Consider the following 21,097-nt stretch of genomic DNA (forward strand, 5'->3'; position numbering starts at 1 on the left):
ACGAGTCTTTTTAGCTGAACTTATCCCTATTTATAATTTATCGCATGAAAATGCGCATCTCTGATTCTCAGCTTGTTCTGAAGAAACTTTTGGAGGCTTATATTCTTTCAGCTCATCAACTATGCAAACAGATACAGTACCCGTATCTTATACGTTTAAAGTTTTATGAGGGCATTTTCATTGATTACGGCTTTTAAAGTCCCCTTAAACGTTTAGATTTATCACGATTAAGATTGCGTGGCGTATGCAAACATATAATGACACATGCGGTTGCGTGCCACCTTTCACTCCCTTAATTACCGCATTTTGTTACAACATACATGTAGATACAAAATTGATCAGAAATGCATGAGAGAGAGGGAGAGAGAGCGAATTTTAAAATCTGCATGATTCGGTGCATGCTAATGAAAAGCCTCTAATTTGTGGCTCGATAAATGCGTCGGCGCACGAAATCATTGATAATAATGATGTGAGTATATATCGCGACCGTGTGGCTGTCCACGATATATACTTACTTACTTAACGGCGTCGATGACGGGACTATTTCCAGAAGCACGATTATAGCCGTGTGATGAGATTGCCCTTATTTTCTGGCCACAAAGCAGGTCGGAATTTTGTTAAATTTCGCGTTCAAGGTGCACAGAGGCGAAAAACAACCTAGAGCTATGCGGGATACACATACATACATCCTTGATTTGATTGCTATTTTTATAAATTACGAGTTAGCATTCGGCTATATCGAGCGTATAATTAATAAAGGAAATAATTTGTAAATATATCAATATTTCACGCACGATCCATTCGTAAAAACATTTACGAATTGATAATATTACGATTACTTTACGCGGACAAACGCTTAAAATTTTACATTCCAATACTCGATGGAATCTTAGGTTTTTACAAACCGGTAAATCGGTAATTTTTGTCTCTAGCGTAACAATTACCAAGTATAATCTGTGGATTACGCAAGATCAATTTGTAAGGATGACGTTTGCGAGTTTACATGGTTACTTCGCGTTTAAATCATTTTATATTCGTAAGTATCAGACTTTTTTTTTTACACGATACGCATTAAATTGTTTAAGCGAAACGATAATATCGAGATATTAGCCGCACATCGCGACTAATGCCGAATGAATTTATGACAATCATTAATTCGTATTGCCACTTCTCCATCTAAACCGGTTTGTTCCAGAACTCGTTACGCATTGTTGTGCTTTTTAACACACATAAGTATCATACATCAATAATCATACACATCTGTCGGTATAATAATTTCGAGATATTGTCAGCATATATGACAGCACGAATCTGACATTTATTAATATACCAATATTCTCTCTATAGTATTATGTCGTTACGTATGCGCAACTTTTACACAAGTCAATATTTTGCTATTGGTATAATAATTTCGTTGACTTTGGACAAGAAAAATGATAAATGATAAATTTACAAGAGATTATAGTCAATTCTCGCGTTCTCGGTGTAATGATCTCTGCTATTGTCGTCTGTACACGAAAAGAGATTGCGTCCGTGCGAGATCAATTTGCGGCACTCGCTGTCTCGCGTCCCGAGATTGATCGCAGGCGAATGCAGATAACGCGATATGTAATTTGTTCCGTTGCATCGTCCCCGTCACGGCCGATTTCAATGTTGTCGGTAGAACCTGATTCTCTCGATGCGACATCCCAATTCCGCGCGTGCTTGTCATTGCGGAACAACCGATAACGCGGTAACTTACTGCGAATGAAAGGGCCATAATTAATGACGCTCGTGCGAGCAATGAGGCGCATACCGGAACAGCGGAGCTCGACGCGAAAATAATTGCGAACGCAAACTTGTTCCCGTGTCGTAAATTCGCGTTTAATTTTCGCGTTTAATATGTATTTTAATCGATCGCGCGATATATATTTTGGGGATCTTTTTCTCTCATGCGAGTATTTTAACGTTACTGTATTGGATATTGATAAAAAGGGGATTTTCACGCATATATCATTCTATGCATGCTATAAATACGGAAAACGGTTAAGTGAAAGTTTTATATAATTTAGAGTTTATTCATCGTTGCTCCGATATACGACGACAATATTTTAAGACATTTGTTGTCAGTAAATTTAAATATAAATCGTTTTATAAATTTTCATCTTAATTGGCGGATTATTGAAATTTATCGTATTCTCGAGTTGTGCACGCGAATATACGCATGATTTAGTCAGAAATTGATTGCGTTTCCTATACACGTGTATCATGATAGAGATCCGAATCGCGTTCTAGACAGAAATGTTATTCGTTTATTATTATCGAATATTATACGAGATTGAGATTGTTAATGGATTATGAATAATTCATCGCGAATAAATTTTTGTCCGCTCTAAACATTCCTGATTTTTATTACACGAGAGAAATCTTCTTTTTTTTTGCTGCCGCTGCGAAATTTGGATTGTGCCGCATTAAACTTGCGGAAAATTCTCTTCATATCTGTTAATTGCTTTGATAAGTATAAATATAAAATATCAGAATGTCGCGGTGTATATTGGTCGCCTAAAGAATTTATATTTTTATATTTGCAATTTCGCGCATGCTCGAGTTGCTCGCCTTCCGCTTCATTTCTGATACTCCAACAACTACACGACAACGGTGATCCTCTTGTAATCCCAGCTGCGCACGATGCAGAGCAGCAACGGTGACACGTTGTCGCTAGAAATAACAATATCGGATTTTGCTGTCCTATAGCCGTCATAGCGTCTTCCGATCTAAATAATATTCTGAGTTATATCGTTTTCGACGGTGTTCCGTCTGATGAAATTGACCATTTTCAATATATTTTCCGCTTCTCACGCTACGTTAAATATTATTCTTCCATTTAAAGTAGCTACGTCGTTTCTTACAATTTAACATTATTGTTTGTGTATAGATATTGTTTGAATTACAGTGCGATATTTCAAGGTTAATGGTTATTTCCATACGATATATCGATATATTAATATTAGTAATATTCCGCGGTCGAAAATAGATTCCTGAAGATGACAAAGCGGTTAGAAGAAATACGCTGTTCGAACTTATATCTTTATGTTGCGTGCAAATGCAACAATAATGCGTATACTTATTATTAAACTATGATTGATATTTTTCTTTGAAGTTTATTTCAAAAGATTTATTAGCTAGAAAAATTAGATGGAATAAGAACGCGATAGTTTCTCCGTTACTGTCGTTGAGTTTCGAAGCTCTATTTTTTTTTCGCGAGATGGAGAGGATACGTTATATAATTTTACTCGCAAAAAATTAAAAGGGAAGAGCATTAAATATTTCTTGTGCTATTTGACTTATTGCGTAAAGCAAAGCAAATTCATGTTCTCTTATTCGCGGCGGCTCCAGAAACGCAAAGCGTCGTTAATCACGACGGTGCAAAGCGCTGCCGTTAATCACGCCAACTACACGCATGTTTGCGGCCGCAATCACGCACGATCGTACACACGAGTCCTCCTATTCGTGTTTGTACGTCGGATGGAAATTCTTCGTTCGATATAGTATGAATATTCTGGAAGTTTATCGTTGATGTCAGACCAATTGATCTATTGTTTTGACAGTCTTGCTACGAGAGGAATTGTACGCGGCATTCTATCATTGCGACATCCAATACATTCACGGATCGTGAAAGGGTCGATAAAACGTTAGTTGTAACACATCGTTCCTCGATTAATTGGAGAAACCTCGAAACATGCATCCGCATAATTATTCCCGTTGTATTGAACAAATTTAAGAAAATTGTGAAATAATTTTTAAAATTTTGCTGCTAGCGAATTTCGTTTTCTTTTTCTCTGTACGCGCGATATTAGATTTACCATATTATTAATTTACTGCATAAAGAGGCGCGCATGAAAGCACGTAATGCAATTTGTATTACATTGATGCTTTCCTGAAATAAGAATGATACTGTGATATGAAATTATTTGCTGTTCTTTATAAAAAATTTACATAACGTTGATACATACACAAATTTTGTTTATAAAACATATTTCTATTATATTTTTTAAAGTTTTATATCTGTTTATCTTATTAATACATAGAGAAGAATGGTCTTTTTGAATGCATTCTTGTGTGGATCATAAATTTAAATAAGGTGTGAGTCGTGAATAACACACATTCTCCCCTCGTCTATAATATATAGAAAGCTTATCTTTGCGAAGAGAAGCCTAATCGGAATCTTGTTAGTCGGAGAGCTTATATTTAGACAATATATGCATAATGGTGGTTAATAAATAATATTCCTATGTTAGTGGCAGATAATGACATGGAAAAATGCAATTTGACAATAATCTATGAAATTAATATGAGCGATGTAAATAAATGATTAATCTAATGGTAATCTAAATTGCATGATAAGATCTACGATTAACATTCTCGAAACACACTTTTGACAGATATGACCTACATATTACGCATAATACGTATTTAATTAAATAAAATATTAATCGGTGTGTGCGTGATGTTTAAATTGCGCCGTTATCTTAATTATTGGCTTGTGTGTGAGCCCAGATAAGCGAGCGACGATATCTCGATTTGCACTCGAGATTGAACCGCAATCCGAACACGTGGTAACTACAAGCTATGCTGTAATTTCTTGCTAATGTTACAGTGTGTAACGGTTTTGTGTAACAGCAAAATTTCAAAGGCAAATCTCATTCGACGAAGTTTCTAATTATTCGGCCCTAGGGTAAGACATAATTATATTATGCAAGAGACATGGGATTATCTTTACGTGCTCCATTAATACGAAATACCTGGATCAATAGCTTTTGCTTGGTGTGTCTGCCGAGTTGTGATCGTGCCTTTTGTTTACTGCAACATGAAATCACATCCTACTTTGACATTTCTATTGTAGTTTTTTTCTCTTTGTAAAATTCAACGTTACACAAAATCGTGATATATGATATGACATAATATAAAAAATAAAATTCGTAACGCGTATATATTTTTCATATATCATGTAATAAAATTGATAAGATTAATGATATATAAAAGCACAGAAAATTCGATAAAAAATATAATAACTAAAATATATCTTATTTCAGCAAATATATCTCATTTCACATGATATCTCGTCGTAGTAAGGTAACGTTTCTAAGCAATTCTTATGGTAATTACTTACAAGATGAAAGCTCTTCCCTTTTACAATCCGTTAAAGATTAAAGCTATCGGGGCAAGACAGGGGCTTGCTTCAATATCGACCCACATCGTGACTCGTTTCTCTACTCCTGGGCCACGATTATTTAATGATGGTTCGACCGCAATGTCGACATTGCATAGTTGGAAAGCCGGAGATGCGGCTATTGTATCTGTATCACTCCGAAACTTTGTGTATTATCAATGTTATGTATAATGCGCTAAACTATATGACTAGACTAGTCATTGTAAAAAGAAAATGATAGGAACAAAGATAATATGAACTTTCAAAGAACTTTCTTTTTTATAATATATATAGTATAATAGAATGTGATAATAATTACTTAACTTTTGTGAGAAAGATATATTTATATATATTGTAAATAAGTGACACTTATATATTTAAACTATGAACTTTAATAATATAATAATATATGATATTCGTTATTTTAATATGTTATTTTTGTATATTTGTTAACTCGAAAATGTATATTATTTTCAGATTGGTCGACGACAGGTGTGTAGTATGTCCCGAAGCTGGAGATTTATCAAACCCACCGAAGAAATTCAGAGGTAATTTATATCTTTTGAGATAATTTATGCTCTTTGTTGACTTTTACTGTGCAATAAATATGTAAATGAATTTCATGAAAATTTTTATATCGATATTTCTTAATTTTTTAAAATATTGCTATCGCGAACGATTAAAATGGGCGATATTAAACTAAATAGAAATGTTAAATTGTTGAACGATAGCAATTATTGATTTTTAGATTGTCTCTTCAAAATATGTCCCATGAATCGGTATTCCGCCCAAAAGCAATTTTGGAAGGCAGCGAAACAAAGTGCGAGTTCGGGTACAGATGCTGTATTACTCAAAAGGCTACATGTGAGTTACAAGAATAATACACCATTTAATCAATTTGAATATATTAATCTTACGTTCAACCAAAATTGTTAAAACTTCATGTTAGTACATAGAGCCGGAATTAGACATTTCGGCGCCCGAGGCAAAAGAAAAAAATGCGATCCTTAGTAACAAAAAAATATTTCTTTTACGGCATGTAAAATATAATAAAAAATAATATTATTTAATGGTATTTCATATATTAATATTAATTTAATTGGAATATATAATCACGTGTAATTTTAAAACACTAAAGAATTTATTGCGAAAAGTATCACCCCAGCCAAGGTTCGAACTTTTTTGGACCTTTCTACGTTCCGAGGTGGGCATCTTTACCAATTTGACTTTAATATATATTTGTATTGTCGTTTTTGCGCCTTTTCAAATTTTTTACATGAGGCAAATGCCTCGTTTGCCACATTCTTCCCGACTTTGTTATTAGTACATAACATGTGTGAAAAATAGATACGTATATATATATATATATATATATATATATATATATATATATATATATTTCATGAATATATTACACATATAAATTAGTTCATATAATTATATAATTAATTTATTTTTAACTTAGCATGCGGCTGAAATCGAGAAAAAACAAAATGAGACTGAAAACAAGAAATTATTGGGCACCGTGGTTTCGTACGGTAACGTCATACAGGTAAGAAAGAAATAATTCTTCTACCTTTAAAAGATTTCTTTCAAGTGACATTATTTTACTGAAGTATATCTTGAACATCTTATGCTTGATCGCGTATTCTTATAATGTAAAAAGGGTATATGAATAATAATAGATTTATCAATATTGCTAGGGGAACAGTTTTTTCCTTAACTTCTTCTTTTTTTGCAAAGCGGTCATAAAAACTGTCTGGTACACCCATCCGTATTGGCATAATTATCTGCCTTGTATAGAGCATGCGATAAGTGTTTGCCAATTAACAAGTTTTCCTTCCTCCGCGTTATCGTTGCCGTGTCGAAAAATATAAGCCAGCGTTATAAGCGCTACGTTTCTCACAAACAATTCAATTTCCTGTTTGTAGTGTAGCATTGTTGCAAGAAAATTAAAAAATTGTAGTACTTTGTAATCTTCGATAAATGAGACGACGTCATTGTGTATATTGAACGTTGTATATTCTACGTATTATATATATATTACAGATTATATCCTCCATCATAGCAAAGACAATGAATGTCATTAAATGTTCAATTTATTTGCTGTAATGTATGAATTTTATTGAATTATCGCGATGTATCTTTTATATATTTTTTCGATGTATCATTTTTTACTAAATTATATCTACTATATATATATATATTTTTTTTTTAAATTTATATATCATAATTCTGTATATGATTAGAATGCTTATAGATGCTTAGCTTGCAGAATAATTATATTGTAATAATATAAATTTATTCAAGTTACATTGCGCGCATGTTATACGATATAAATATACATATAAATAAATAATTAACATAGAAATAATTAAACGACATTTCTATGCGCGTAAATTTATAAATTTACATTACACACACGCACGCACACAGACACACACACACATATGCACTTGTCACGTATTTGATTATCATCGATTTTTTATGCAGTTATTGCATCTCAAATCCAACAAGTTTCTGACGGTGAACAAAAGGCTGCCGGCGTTGCTGGAAAAGAACGCGATGAGAGTTTATTTGGACGCGAACGGAAACGAGGGCTCGTGGCTTTACATAATGCCATTTTACAAGCTGCGAAGCGACGGCGATAGCGTCGTCGTTGGCGATAAAGTGATCTTGGAGCCGGTGAACGCGGGTCGCCAGGGTCTTCACGTGGCCGCCAATTACGAATTGAGCGACAATCCAGGCTGCAAGGAAGTCAATGTCGTAAATTTGTCCACCTCTTGGAAAGTGACCCTCTTTATGGAACACCGAGAGAATCAGGAAGAGATCCTCAAGGGTGGCGATGTCGTGCGACTGTTTCACGCCGAGCAAGAAAAATTTCTGACAATGGACGAGTATAAGAAGAAGCACCACGTATTTTTGCGGACAACGGGCAGGACCAGCGCTACTGCGGCTACCAGCAGCAAGGCTTTGTGGGAAGTCGAGGTGAGCTATCTTATTTTTTATATAATTATTGAAGTTTATTTATACATACATATATAACATTACGCGTGTATGTATATATATATATATATATATATATATATATATATATATATATATATATAAAATAATTTTCTTTGTTTATTTGTCAATGACTAGGTGGTACAACATGATCCGTGCAGAGGAGGTGCCGGGCATTGGAATTCACTTTTTAGATTTAAACATCTAGCGACTGGCCAGTATCTTGCCGCTGAGATTGATACGGATGAGCCACGGGAACCAGTAAAAGGGAAGCGCGGTATGGTATCCAAATATTTTGAAATTAATGATTAATTATAATTAATTATAACGTATTTATTTCTCTAAAAATGCGCCTAGAGTTTGTGATTAATGAAATAACGGTATATCGATGTTTTAATATAGATCCACCTGGACCAGTATATAGATTAGTGTCGGTGCCGCATAGCAACGAGATTAGCTCATTATTCGAATTAGATCCTACAACTTTAACTCGAGGAGATAGTCTAGTTCCGCAATCGTCCTTTGTTAGATTACATCATATATGCACAAATACTTGGGTTCATTCAACAAGCGTACCGATTGATAAGGATGACGAGAAGCCTGTGATGTCGAAGGTATTGTAGCGTATTCTAACAATTATAATTTGTGCGTCAAAAAAATTATGAATGAAATTTATGAATTCAGGAAATATATTTATTTTATTTTCTCGGGCATATTTAATTATTTCTTAAAGGTCGGTTGTGCGATCAGCAAAGAGGATAAGGAGGCCTTCGCTTTGAGATCCGTGTCGCCGGTCGAAGTGCGCGATTTAGATTTCGCAAACGACGCCTGCAAGGTATTGACGGCTATGAGCAGCAAGCTGGAAAAGGGAACAATTTCGCATAACGAACGAAGAGCTGTTATTAGCTTGCTGCAGGATATTGTATACTTTATAGCTGGTTTAGAGAACGAACAGAATAAATCTGAGGCATTGGAGCTAATTGTTACGAATGCTGTAAGAGACCGTCAGAAATTATTGCGCGAGCAGTACATCCTTGGACAGCTGTTCAAAATATTGCAGGTATTTTCGACGTGTTGATCGTGCATAAATATCTTTTGCGAAGGATGTCTCAAAATACAGGCTTAATTACAGGCTCCATTTTTGGAATCTGTAGAAGGTGAAGGACCGTTTCTTAGGATAGATGAACTTAACGATCCGAGACACGCGCCATACAAGTATATGTTTCGTCTATGCTATCGAATACTCAGGCTCTCTCAACAAGATTACAGAAAGAATCAGGTATCGCGATATTATGCGATATAATATAAATTTTATATATTATATTTATAATTATTTTATCAAAATATTACATTGTTATTTCACACATGTATAGGAATACATTGCTAAACATTTTGCGTTTATGCAAAAACAAATCGGCTATGATATATTGGCGGAAGATACCATCACCGCGCTTTTGCACAATAATAGAAAATTACTAGAGAAACATATAACAGCTGCTGAAATAGAAACATTTGTGGGTCTTGTCAGAAAAAATATGCGTAACTGGGAATCGAGATTTCTCGATTATTTGTCGGATTTATGTATATCTAATAAAAAAGCAATAGCTGTAACACAAGAATTAATTTGCAAAAGCGTGCTTAGCGAAAAGAATAAGGATATTTTAATAGAAACAAAGTAAGTATGATAAGTAGCGCGAACGACGTCAATCTTTCTAATACATATTAATTTATTTTAGAATGGTGAACACTCAGGTAGAAGTTGAAGATATTGACGAGAAGCAAGAAAATGCCGAACCAAGAATTACTGTTATAGAAGAATTTGAAGTTGTATTGGAATGGAATAATGGAACCGTTAGTATACTTAATAATAGCTTATCGAAATATAATATATATTATGTAAATTAATGTGACATTTAATGCAGAAATCAATGTCTTTGAGTGAACTATCTAGAGGAGCGAAAATGGCAAATGTTCGAGATGCTGCAATATTAGATTATTACAGGCATCAATTAAATCTCTTTAGTAATATGTGTTTGAATAGGCAATATTTAGCACTAAATAATCTGTCATCACATTTGGACATTGATCTTATACTTAAGTAAGTATTGTGCTTATCGTTAACGTTGAGAACTATTTGTAAGTTGCTTTATGCACTTCTTATAGATGTATGGAAGATGAAACAGTGCCATACGAATTACGCGCATCATTTTGCCGGCTTATGCTACATCTTCACGTAGATAGAGATCCGCAAGAACAAGTAACCCCTGTAAAATATGCTCGGCTTTGGTCTGAAATTCCGTCAAAAATGAGCATAAACGAGTATGTAAACAACAAAAGCATTAAATGAGTATGTGATGAGTATGTGAAAGAAATATTTAAAATTATTTGTTTTTTGGCTATTTTAGTTATGATGCGAATAAAATGCCGGACCACAATAAAGAGGCTGTTCGTACTAAATTTAGTTCGACAATCATGTTTGTTGAAGATTATCTCTGTAATGTTGTTGCAAAAATGTGGTCTTTTGGAGATCAAGAACAGAATAAGCTTACATTTGAGGTATGCAATTTGTTCTTCTTTTTATGTATATATTTTACTGTTTATCTCTAGATATATAAAATAAATTATATTTATGCGCATTACTCTTATATATTATTTGCAGGTTGTTAAATTAGCACGTGATCTAATTTACTTTGGATTCTATAGTTTCAATGATTTATTAAGTTTAACAAAGACATTGCTTAGTATCTTGGATTGTATATCGGAGAATGAATCTACCGATGGAAAAATACCTACGGGCGATATTGATTGTAAGTTTAATGATTCTATTAATTTCATTTTATGAAACATATAATATAGAAGTTATGTTCTATCTTTTTACTAATTAAGTTTTAATGAACTTTATAGGAGTAATATTTTCTAGTGGAATCATTTCAATTCATTTATATATATACATTTCGCGCGCATGGTAGTAGCCTATTATTGCAATAAAGTTTGATTTACCTCCTTTTTACATTATTATATAATATATTGATGTATTATTGATATAATAAATTTTTCCTTCTTATTTTCAAGCATTTCTTATATGAGCAATTTTTTTATTCTGATTTTAAGCATTGCTTTCGGAAACTTGTATATAATATTCTCTTATGACACTGTAACATATTGATACTATAATCCATACTTTAGGAAAACCTGTTTGAAAATAAAATAGCCTTTTTATACAATTATATTAAATTATTTATAACATGTAGATTGTGAGAGATAAATATGTTTGAAACTAATAAATTTACTCTTGTAAATATTTCATCACAGCTGATACAGTGGATCCTGAGGAGGCAGGTAATATTCTATTAGAAAACTTGTTAAAAGCTAATTAAACTGTGTGATATGTGGAATGTGGAAATTAAGAAAGATATAGCATGCAATCTTATGTATTGTATGATGTAGTGTAGATCTATAAAGCTTTTTTAGTTGGTTAAATATTTAAAAAAATTTTTTTTTTAAATTAGTGAAATGAAGCTCTGATATCCAAGTATAATGCGGAAGGAAGGGCTTATTGAGAGCTTAGCGCTGTAATCATTGCGCGATTATAGCTTGTTTGAAATGTTTATTGTACGTTTCGGTCCGATGGTTTGGACCTTCTTCAGCATCTATTACAATTTTTTTTTTTAAATTAATAATTATTTAAAAAAATGTGAGCATAAAAATACCAAAGTTTAATATATAATATGTAATATTTAATACTTAGTTATTGAATGTTTATAAGCATTGTTTTGTTTAGCAACATTGAAGTAAATTTTTTGTTTTTTCATAATAAATAGCAAAATAAATAAATAAAAACATAAATAAACAGAGAATCACGCTGTTTTATATATTACTTTATACAAAATGTTCTCTCTTTTAACATAAAATAAATTTGCTTGCTGCACACTGTAATTTAACCATGATATATGTAAATACATAATACCATATATATGATGAGCTATTTTTTTTCATTTATTTATGGATTTTTAATACGAATTGTTTTGTTTCTTATGGTATGTTTAAATAGCTGAAGGAGGTATTCTTAGATGCATTGGCGACATGGGTGCTGTGATGACAAATTTAACATTAGGACCAGCCGGTCAAGTGCTGCCCAGTTCTTCTCCAAGACCAAAGCCACTAATGAAGAAGGAATATCCTTTGGTGATGGACACAAAACTTAAGATAATCGAGATTTTACAGTTTATTCTGGATGTTCGATTGGATTATAGAATCTCTTGTCTCTTGAGTATATTTAAACAGGAATTTGATGAAACGGCATCTGCTTCCGAGAAGACTGGAGATGTGATTTTAGGACAGAAGACTATTGATTTAGAAGCAATTGGCACACATGCGGAAGGAATATTTGGAAGCAGGTAACATATTTTTGAATGTGATATATGAGAGAAAGCTATTTTTTAGAGAAATTGTATTTTTTTAGTGAAGAATGTGCACCACTAGATTTAGATGGTCAAGGAGGCAGAACATTTTTACGCGTTTTGCTGCATCTAGCAATGCACGATTATCCTCCGTTAGTTTCTGGATCCTTACATTTATTGTTTAGGCACTTTAGCCAAAGACAAGAAGTTTTACAAGCATTTAAACAGGTAGGACTCCTTTCTAGTATGCTAAAACATATTGTAGAGAGGAAGATTTTACTGATATTAATGTTTGTGCTTAATAGGTGCAACTCTTGGTATCGGATAGCGATGTAGAATCTTACAAACAGATCAAAGCAGACTTGGATGTTTTACGCCAGTCTGTTGAAAAATCTGAGCTTTGGGTATATAAATCCAAGGCGACGGAGGAACATGGAAATAAGAAGAAGAAAAGTAAAGAAGAGGAGGATGAAGGCATAACTCCTCGTAAACCACCTCTATTATCCCTATCGGATAAACAAGGTTTATATATATTACATACATTTCAATTATCATTTTATATTAATACTTTTTAAACGAGATAAAGCAAATACAATTAATTATCTCTTTTAAAGGCTCTGCTATTGATTTGGATATTGGTCCATCGTTACACGCCGATCAAGCTGAAGAATACAAAAAGATTCAGCAGATTTTAATAAGAATGAATAAACTGTGTATTCAAACTTTGCCGGGCGGTCAAGTGAAGGCACGCAAACATGAACAGAGACTTCTACGCAATGTCGGGGTACACACCGTCGTTTTGGATCTTTTGCAAGTTCCGTTCGACACCAAGGAAGATATCAGAATGAATGAGTTAATGCGTTTGGCGCATGATTTTCTGCAAAATTTTTGCTTATCGAATCAACAAAATCAGGTTCTTTTACATAAACAATTGGATCTGTTCTTGAATCCCGGCATAAGAGAAGCGCAAACAGTATGCAGCATCTTCCAAGATAATTCTATTCTCTGCAATGAAGTCAATCCAAAGGTCATACAGCATTTTGTACATTGCATAGAAACGCATGGAAAACATGTGCAATATTTAAAATTTTTGCAAACTATAGTGAAAGCTGAGAATCAGTTTATCCGAAAATGTCAAGAGATGGTGATGCAGGAGGTGAGATGTGCTATATACATGTAACTTTTGTGGAATATTCTTCTATTTACTTTTATTTTTATTTTAGTTAATTCAAGCGGGAGAAGATGTCTTAATCTTTTACAATGATAGAGCTTCCTTTAATCATTTTGTGGAAATGATGCGATCTGAAAGACATCGAATGGATGAGAGTAGCCCGCTTCAGTAAGTTTCTTTGACATGTTTCTATAACAGGAGATAGATATATCATATATATCGTATGATATTATTTTCCATTAATTATTTAAATGTCTGATAAGAATTTTTGAAGTTGAATATACAGAAAATATTATATTTTAGGTATCATGTAGAATTAGTAAAACTTTTAGCTTGCTGCACAATGGGCAAGAATGTCAATACTGAAATTAAATGTCACAGTCTTTTGCCTTTAGACGACATCGTTGCTGTGGTGTCACATCCAGACTGTATACCGGAGGTAAAGCTTCTATCGAATTTTAAACATCTCTATTTCATTAAAATACAGAACATTACATTGATATATTTTGTAATATTTATAACTAGGTGAAGGAGGCATATATCAATTTTCTCAATCACTGTTATATTGACACAGAAGTTGAAATGAAGGAAATTTACAACTCAAATCATATGTGGTCCTTATTTGAAAAATCTTTTATTGTTGATATGGGTTTAATTGCCACATCTACCCATGATCGACAACATGCGGATACAGTCTTAGAAACTTATGTGACGAGTTGTCTAATGAATATTATATCCACATTTTTCAGCAGTCCATTTTCTGATCAAAGCACCACTGTACAGGTAATGTCTTTATTTGTTGCATTATGAAAAAAGAAATTTCTATGGTGTATATATACACATAGACATATAGTTATGTTTTCTTTTTCTAATTAATTAATCTACATGTTATATATCTTGTCGATATATCTATTTTTTTCGACAAATATATATATATATATTATTTTTGATGAGATAATATTTAATATAAGATATTGTTTAACATCCCTCAAATTGAATACAAATTTATTCATATTGAGAAAAATTTGGGATTCACGCTTTGTTAACCGTTCAAAATTAATATTGATTAATGGGGTATATGTGGTGTTGTTTTCGCACTTAAAATTCCTCGGTGGAAATCTTTTTGCACAAGTTTAATTTATAAAAAGAAATGGATTAATTATCTTTCATAGAAGACATTAACGATCTTTCATACAAGAAAAACATGTATGTAAGAGATATCTGCATGCAGTTAATATATTCTGTCAACATTATACATATTTAAAGAGTACTATTATTTGCCATTTTTTTATTATGATTATTAAGATATAAAAATATAACTGTTAAAAAATCTTTATTTATTTTAAAGTTTTAATATTTATTTATTACAAAACTGAAAATCAGCAAAATTAATGCTAAATAAAAGACAAAACATATTGGAGATCTTATATAATACAATATAAAAATTTATATTTCTATATTAATGTATGAATAACGTAAGGATTAAATCAACACAATAAAGCATTAGATAGAATATAAAATAAAATACTCTTATAAAGACAGTTATATATGATTTTTATGTTTTTTCTTATTTAAAGAGAATATTAAAGATGGCACAAAACAATTATAAGACAACAAATATATATATATTCTAATTAAATATATATGCAAAATACAATTGATATTGTTTTATTTAATAATCTCTTGCTTTGCATGTAAACATATTAAATTAAGCTCATTTATTAACTAAGTACATATTACACATATACATACATATATATAGAGAGAGAAAGAGAGAGACAGAGCGCAATAAGCCAGAAAGTACAATTAATATCAATTATTAATAATCGTATATTGTGTATTATGTGTGCTTGGTCATTGCTAATTGCATCAGTGGCATGTTCTGTGTGTTTTTGGCATGCAACACCTGATCTTCTTTGATTCAACAACATTGGTTTATTGGGTCTATGGGTGCTATCGGTCTATATGGTGGTGGGTTGGTTTACTAATAGAAACATCTGCACGAGGCTAGACTATATTGGAACATCAAGGAGTGCGATCGGAATACAGATAATAATCTTTCTGGCTATGTGAGTATTGAATGCTAGGTCTTTCTCTTAAGGGGGCGAGAGTTCTTGGGAGATCATATGGCAAAATCACCTATTTATCTTTATATTTCTTTTTTCTTAAGATTGAGTTAATATGTTCGAATAAATTTTTTCCCCTTTTTTTATGTTTGATTACACTTTGATTTTTTCTGAATTATAATTATAATTTAAATAAAATTAGTTCTTAGTCACCAACTTTGATAATTTCATCATGTTCATAATTGATGATAAAATTACCATTTTTTTTTTAAACCAAACGGTCTAAAATTATAGTTTATCTATTTTTGAATAAATTTAAGAAATGATAACAATCGGAATGGTAGTTTCCAAGAAAAAAACACGTAAAGATCGAAAAACACCATTTTATAGGAAAGCAAAGATTTCTAAGATTTTGCCGTTTTTCTTATATATTCAACATCTTTTTGGAGGCATTTAAGCATATCTAACAAGTATTTTATATAGTGTTCAATATATATATATATATATATATATATATATATATATATATATATATATATATATATATATATATATATATGTTTGAGGACATTATGTACCTTTTTTTTTAAATAAAAATTGAGAATGAATGAAAATTGATTTGAAACATGAAAAATAATTTTCAAGTGCATTCACTAGCTAATTTTGAGTATATATAATATAATATAATGATATATATGTTTCTGCAATATAATATTTTTTGGAATCGAGAAAGTGACTTACATCCAATTGTACATGATAAGGATTTGTTTTCAAGGGAGGAAAGAATATAAAAATATTAATTTATTCATATATTATATATTTACTATGTTGGCTACCATAGAAATGCTTTAGCAGCACAAAGTGACTGATGTTGTAAATACAAACTGCATTTTCTTCTTTATATGAGTACTCTGCGTTGATACCACTGCTTAATTAACACATTCATTGTCATTATTGAATGCAACCATTTTTGTTAACTACATTTTTTGGTGTTAAATGATTATTATATATACTCACGTTATTCTTAAAATATTTTTTTGTTCTATCTATATGTTTTCTAAATTCTTCTAACTTATAAAAGTTTGCGATTTATATATGGCATGTATATAATGTCTTTCTATTCAAATTGTTTGGCAGTGAGTGTGTTATTCTTAATGCAAGACGACGTTTTTAATTTAAGGATATAATATAGTAACAATTGTTAAATACAAATAAGAAATAATTAAGAAAATAAAATATATAATGATAGCAATTTAAATTTGCTAGATATGAAAATAATTATAACATAATAAGATATAACAATTGAAAAATGTAAAATATAACATAGTTGTTTTATATAAAGAATATTATTTAATATCATAATTCGATATGCTATCGCTCGCGTTTCTGTATATAATTTAAATATAATTTAATGTACTTAAGGAAAAACTTTTATAAATAGCCCAATAATATAGTTCTTTTTTAATTCGCTATTATAAAATGGACCACTTTAATAAATTTCTGCATTTACTTTTCATGGAACAGACAAGGCAACCTATATTTGTTCAGTTGCTTCATGCAGCTTTTAAAGTATCACAATGCGCATGGTTAAACGCTGGACAAAGATTTAATGTTGAGAATTGTATACGAACATTATCGGATGTAGGTGAGTAGTATCTCTTGAATTTTTAAAATAATATTCTTTGGGAATAGTGTTTATTTTTATTTGGATAATGTCAAATTGTCTCTTAATTTTAGCTAAAGGAAGAGGCATTGCTATACCAACTGATCTAGAAAGTCAAGTAGCTTCTATGTTTAACAAAGCAGCTATGCTCAGCAGACAGACCAGTAAATGGCTACAAGCTACTAAACAACCAAAAATCGAGCGTAGTCAAAGTCAGGTAATTTGTAATTTAGTGTTCATTAGAATAGGAATAGATTAGAATAATTTAACATACCGTTTACATTTCGTGAAAGAGCAATTGTGTAATCAATTTACTTAAATGCATAGAGTGACTTACTTTGTATGGAAGGCTCTGACAATGAGGTAAAGGTCACTTATGGAAGATAGCATTTTGTTAGTTAGAGATGCTATGTAGTGTGTGATTGCTAATATTAGTATATATATTGTATATATATTAGAGATTTATATTACGCATAGGCTTCATATATTTTACTGAAAGTATTATTTAATTACTGTTTTATAGTTATACATACACGTATATACAAAATATATAATTACAATATATTTACTTCTAAAATTATAAAACAAAATAATTCATTCAATATTTAATCAATAATTATAAATAGAAAAGCAAATATTTTAATGTATTGTATAATATAGTATTGAATATTAGATATGTCATGAAATATATAGACATTTTGTATTGTGAGATTGTTATTTAAATTTTCGAATCGTAATTCAATTTATTCTGTAGTATAGATTGTACAAAAACTGCATATGCAAGACACTTAATTATTTAAAGGAATAGTCTAATTTACTAATACCACATAAATTTTTGTCTAGATTATGCGTTTAGATCGAAGTATTATTGAAGGTCTGCAGGACATAGTATGTCTATTAGAGGAACAATTAAAACCGTTAGTACAATCCGAATTATCCTTATTAGTGGATATTCTTTATCGACCTGAATTATTGTTTCCTGCTGCAACTGATGCCAGAAAGAGATGCGAAAATGGTGGCTTTATTAAAAGGTAAAATTTTTAATTACAGTAATAATTTAACATCATTAGATATTATCATACATAAATATATTTACGCATCTTTGTTTTGCAGATTAATTAAGCATACTGAAAAGCTATTAGAAGAAACGGAAGAGAAATTATGCGTCAAAGTTTTAAGAACGCTTCGGGAAATGATGGCTATCGATCCTGAGTACGGAGAAAAGGTGAGCGTTACATAATTGTGTCTTGCATGTAGTTATATGAATCATTTATCATACTAAGGAAGATAACACAGCATCGCGAAAAAGGGCATTCAGCTCTGTATACAGATAGATTTAAGGCAGTTGCCTAAATAATATAAGAATATTTCGGGATATAAGCGCATTACTGTATTCCGAAGAGATGATTCAAGTACATGTAAAGTTGGAAAACTTTCTACTTTGTACTAAATAATACTTGGCGTGAACTTACGATGCGTCTTTTCGCAACGAAGCTGAATGTCTGAGCGCTCATAAGCACATTAGATGATTAAATACGCGATTAAATATTTATTTGGCTTATTGCATAATTACGAAAGAATAATGTAAAAGTTAATAAGATTTCTCAATATACGCCACACAAAGTCTTAGCAGCGGGTGAGTAGATCTGGTAGAATAGATCTGTAGGTAAAGATGTTTTCATGCTGCGAACGAAGAACGAAGGTATCTCGGGAGAGAAGGAATCTGAAAAGAAGAGCGAGTCACAAGTTGGAACAGGTTCCAATGATCAGTCTGAGAATGATCGACAAATGACTCAGCAAGAGCCGGTAAAAATTAAAGTAGATAGAAAAAAAGTGGGCACAACGTATATGAAACGAAATTATTTTATCCTGAAAATATTACGCTGAAAAGAAAGATTGATGATATCGCGTGATGTAATTTAGGACGCGCGGATAAAGAATACTTCTAACACCACTACGACATATTACGTGCATTTTCAAAAATAAAAAAAAACATCCAGGATAGCTCACCAGAAAAAAAAGAAAAATCTAATTTACTCATTTCAAACACTTCTCTCTAATCTGCAAATCATAACAAATCTCATAATTTATCTTTCATTTTATAGAGATAACAAAATGATAAACATATGTTGCTAATTGTAATTGATTAATTGTATGATTAAGTTGTTGACTAAGTAATCGTCCATTATATGTTATATATACACATATCGTCGTAAATGGTGTGATAAAATTCCGTAAAGTAGAGGACATAATGTACGTTGTGTAGATCTTTCATGCATGTTGCTTAATTTATGCACGTTTATTTATCTCCGTTTCTTATAATATATATCCATTTTTTACTATCATTTTTCATCTCGTTTGACGATACTTTGCATTAAATATAAGATATCTTTATATGTATGTGTGTGTGTGTGTGTGTGTGTGTGTGTGTGTGTGTGTGTATATATATATATATATATATATATATATAAAACTTTATTTTGAAAAAATAATATATGTACATATTAATATATAATACTCAATATATGTTTATAAAAATTGTCTGATCTTATATGTAAAAGTAATTTTGATTCACGGTATAGAATAACAAATAATTAACTAAAAAATATATCAACAATTTAAGACTATAGTACCGTTTGTGTTTTTGTTTTTATACAAGATTCGCTATACATATATACTATTTTTTATCATAAATTTACCGTGTATCGAAGATTTTTACGATCTACATCTTTGAAAATATTATTTTTATTTTGTTTAACAAAGAATATATGTATCTCTTAATATTATTATACAACAATAAAAATATAATAAAAAGCTTTTATACATATATAGAGATAGATTTAAATGTATTGTATATAAATTATATAGTAAGATGTACCAATACAATATAATAGATTTTAACATCTTAATTACACATTGATTCTATAATAATGCAATTATTTTTATTCTACTTATATATATATAGATTTCGCATATTTTACTTTTAATTACCCTAGATCGGAATCATATATAAATGTGCAATTTTATGTGAATTTTGTTTTCCTTAGTTTCTCCTTAGCCTCCAATAACATGAATGTTAGATAGTTTATATTTAATTGATATACATTGAACATACTTTAAATAAAAGTATATTGACATTTATTAATATATCAAATATAATCGTATGTATAATATCCAAAATATGTGTGCTGCTATCCTTTGGGTGCTTTACCTGAGAGGATTCCTTTATATATGAATATAATCTCCTACACCTATATAAATATCTTACACATATATAAATTATTATCTATATCTCACATAAATTAAACTTTTATTGAAATCTCCAATTTTTTATGGTCTTCATCAATTGTTAATGAATAAATATATATGTGAATGTTGTTTGCAATACACATTAACTTCATTTTTATCTTTTCTCACATGTTGCACTTTAATTATCATATATTTCGTTTCGGTCTCGGGCTTTATAAATTTTGTATGAATAATATAATGAAATCTTCTACACGCATCCTAAATTGCACAAGTATTTTTTACATTTTTGAGCACATAAAAAGCACCGACTATGTAAATATACGATTTAAATTTATACATACTTTATATTTATGA

General features: G+C 31.0%; 1 protein-coding gene across 5 annotated transcripts in view; it reads left to right on the plus strand.

The window, feature by feature from the left end:
- Positions 1–21,097, plus strand: part of LOC138933749 (inositol 1,4,5-trisphosphate receptor-like) — a 39,542-nt gene that overhangs the window by 12,133 nt on the left and 6,312 nt on the right. The window contains exons 3-30 of one of the 5 annotated variants that reach the window (XM_070296732.1): positions 5,666–5,736; positions 5,937–6,052; positions 6,654–6,740; positions 7,682–8,176; positions 8,333–8,471; positions 8,597–8,808; positions 8,928–9,254; positions 9,327–9,473; positions 9,568–9,869; positions 9,931–10,045; positions 10,117–10,292; positions 10,358–10,513; positions 10,600–10,750; positions 10,854–11,001; positions 11,507–11,533; positions 12,246–12,591; positions 12,657–12,822; positions 12,900–13,116; positions 13,209–13,750; positions 13,818–13,933; positions 14,069–14,204; positions 14,291–14,548; positions 15,757–15,834; positions 17,356–17,476; positions 17,569–17,711; positions 18,338–18,525; positions 18,608–18,719; positions 19,190–19,300. In XM_070296732.1, coding sequence (XP_070152833.1) covers positions 5,666–5,736; positions 5,937–6,052; positions 6,654–6,740; positions 7,682–8,176; positions 8,333–8,471; positions 8,597–8,808; positions 8,928–9,254; positions 9,327–9,473; positions 9,568–9,869; positions 9,931–10,045; positions 10,117–10,292; positions 10,358–10,513; positions 10,600–10,750; positions 10,854–11,001; positions 11,507–11,533; positions 12,246–12,591; positions 12,657–12,822; positions 12,900–13,116; positions 13,209–13,750; positions 13,818–13,933; positions 14,069–14,204; positions 14,291–14,548; positions 15,757–15,834; positions 17,356–17,476; positions 17,569–17,711; positions 18,338–18,525; positions 18,608–18,719; positions 19,190–19,300 — 5,203 coding nt within the window. The remainder of the gene's footprint in view (positions 1–5,665; positions 5,737–5,936; positions 6,053–6,653; positions 6,741–7,681; positions 8,177–8,332; positions 8,472–8,596; positions 8,809–8,927; positions 9,255–9,326; positions 9,474–9,567; positions 9,870–9,930; positions 10,046–10,116; positions 10,293–10,357; positions 10,514–10,599; positions 10,751–10,853; positions 11,002–11,506; positions 11,534–12,245; positions 12,592–12,656; positions 12,823–12,899; positions 13,117–13,208; positions 13,751–13,817; positions 13,934–14,068; positions 14,205–14,290; positions 14,549–15,756; positions 15,835–17,355; positions 17,477–17,568; positions 17,712–18,337; positions 18,526–18,607; positions 18,720–19,189; positions 19,301–21,097) is intronic. The other 4 variants (XM_070296735.1, XM_070296734.1, XM_070296733.1 and 1 more) reach the window with 4 other exon arrangements.

Source organism: Polyergus mexicanus, unplaced genomic scaffold, assembly GCF_030449975.1.
Source record: "Polyergus mexicanus isolate NDT 795.1 unplaced genomic scaffold, iyPolMexi1.0 SCAF_5, whole genome shotgun sequence".
In the NCBI taxonomy this organism is placed as follows: Eukaryota; Metazoa; Arthropoda; class Insecta; order Hymenoptera; family Formicidae; genus Polyergus; species Polyergus mexicanus.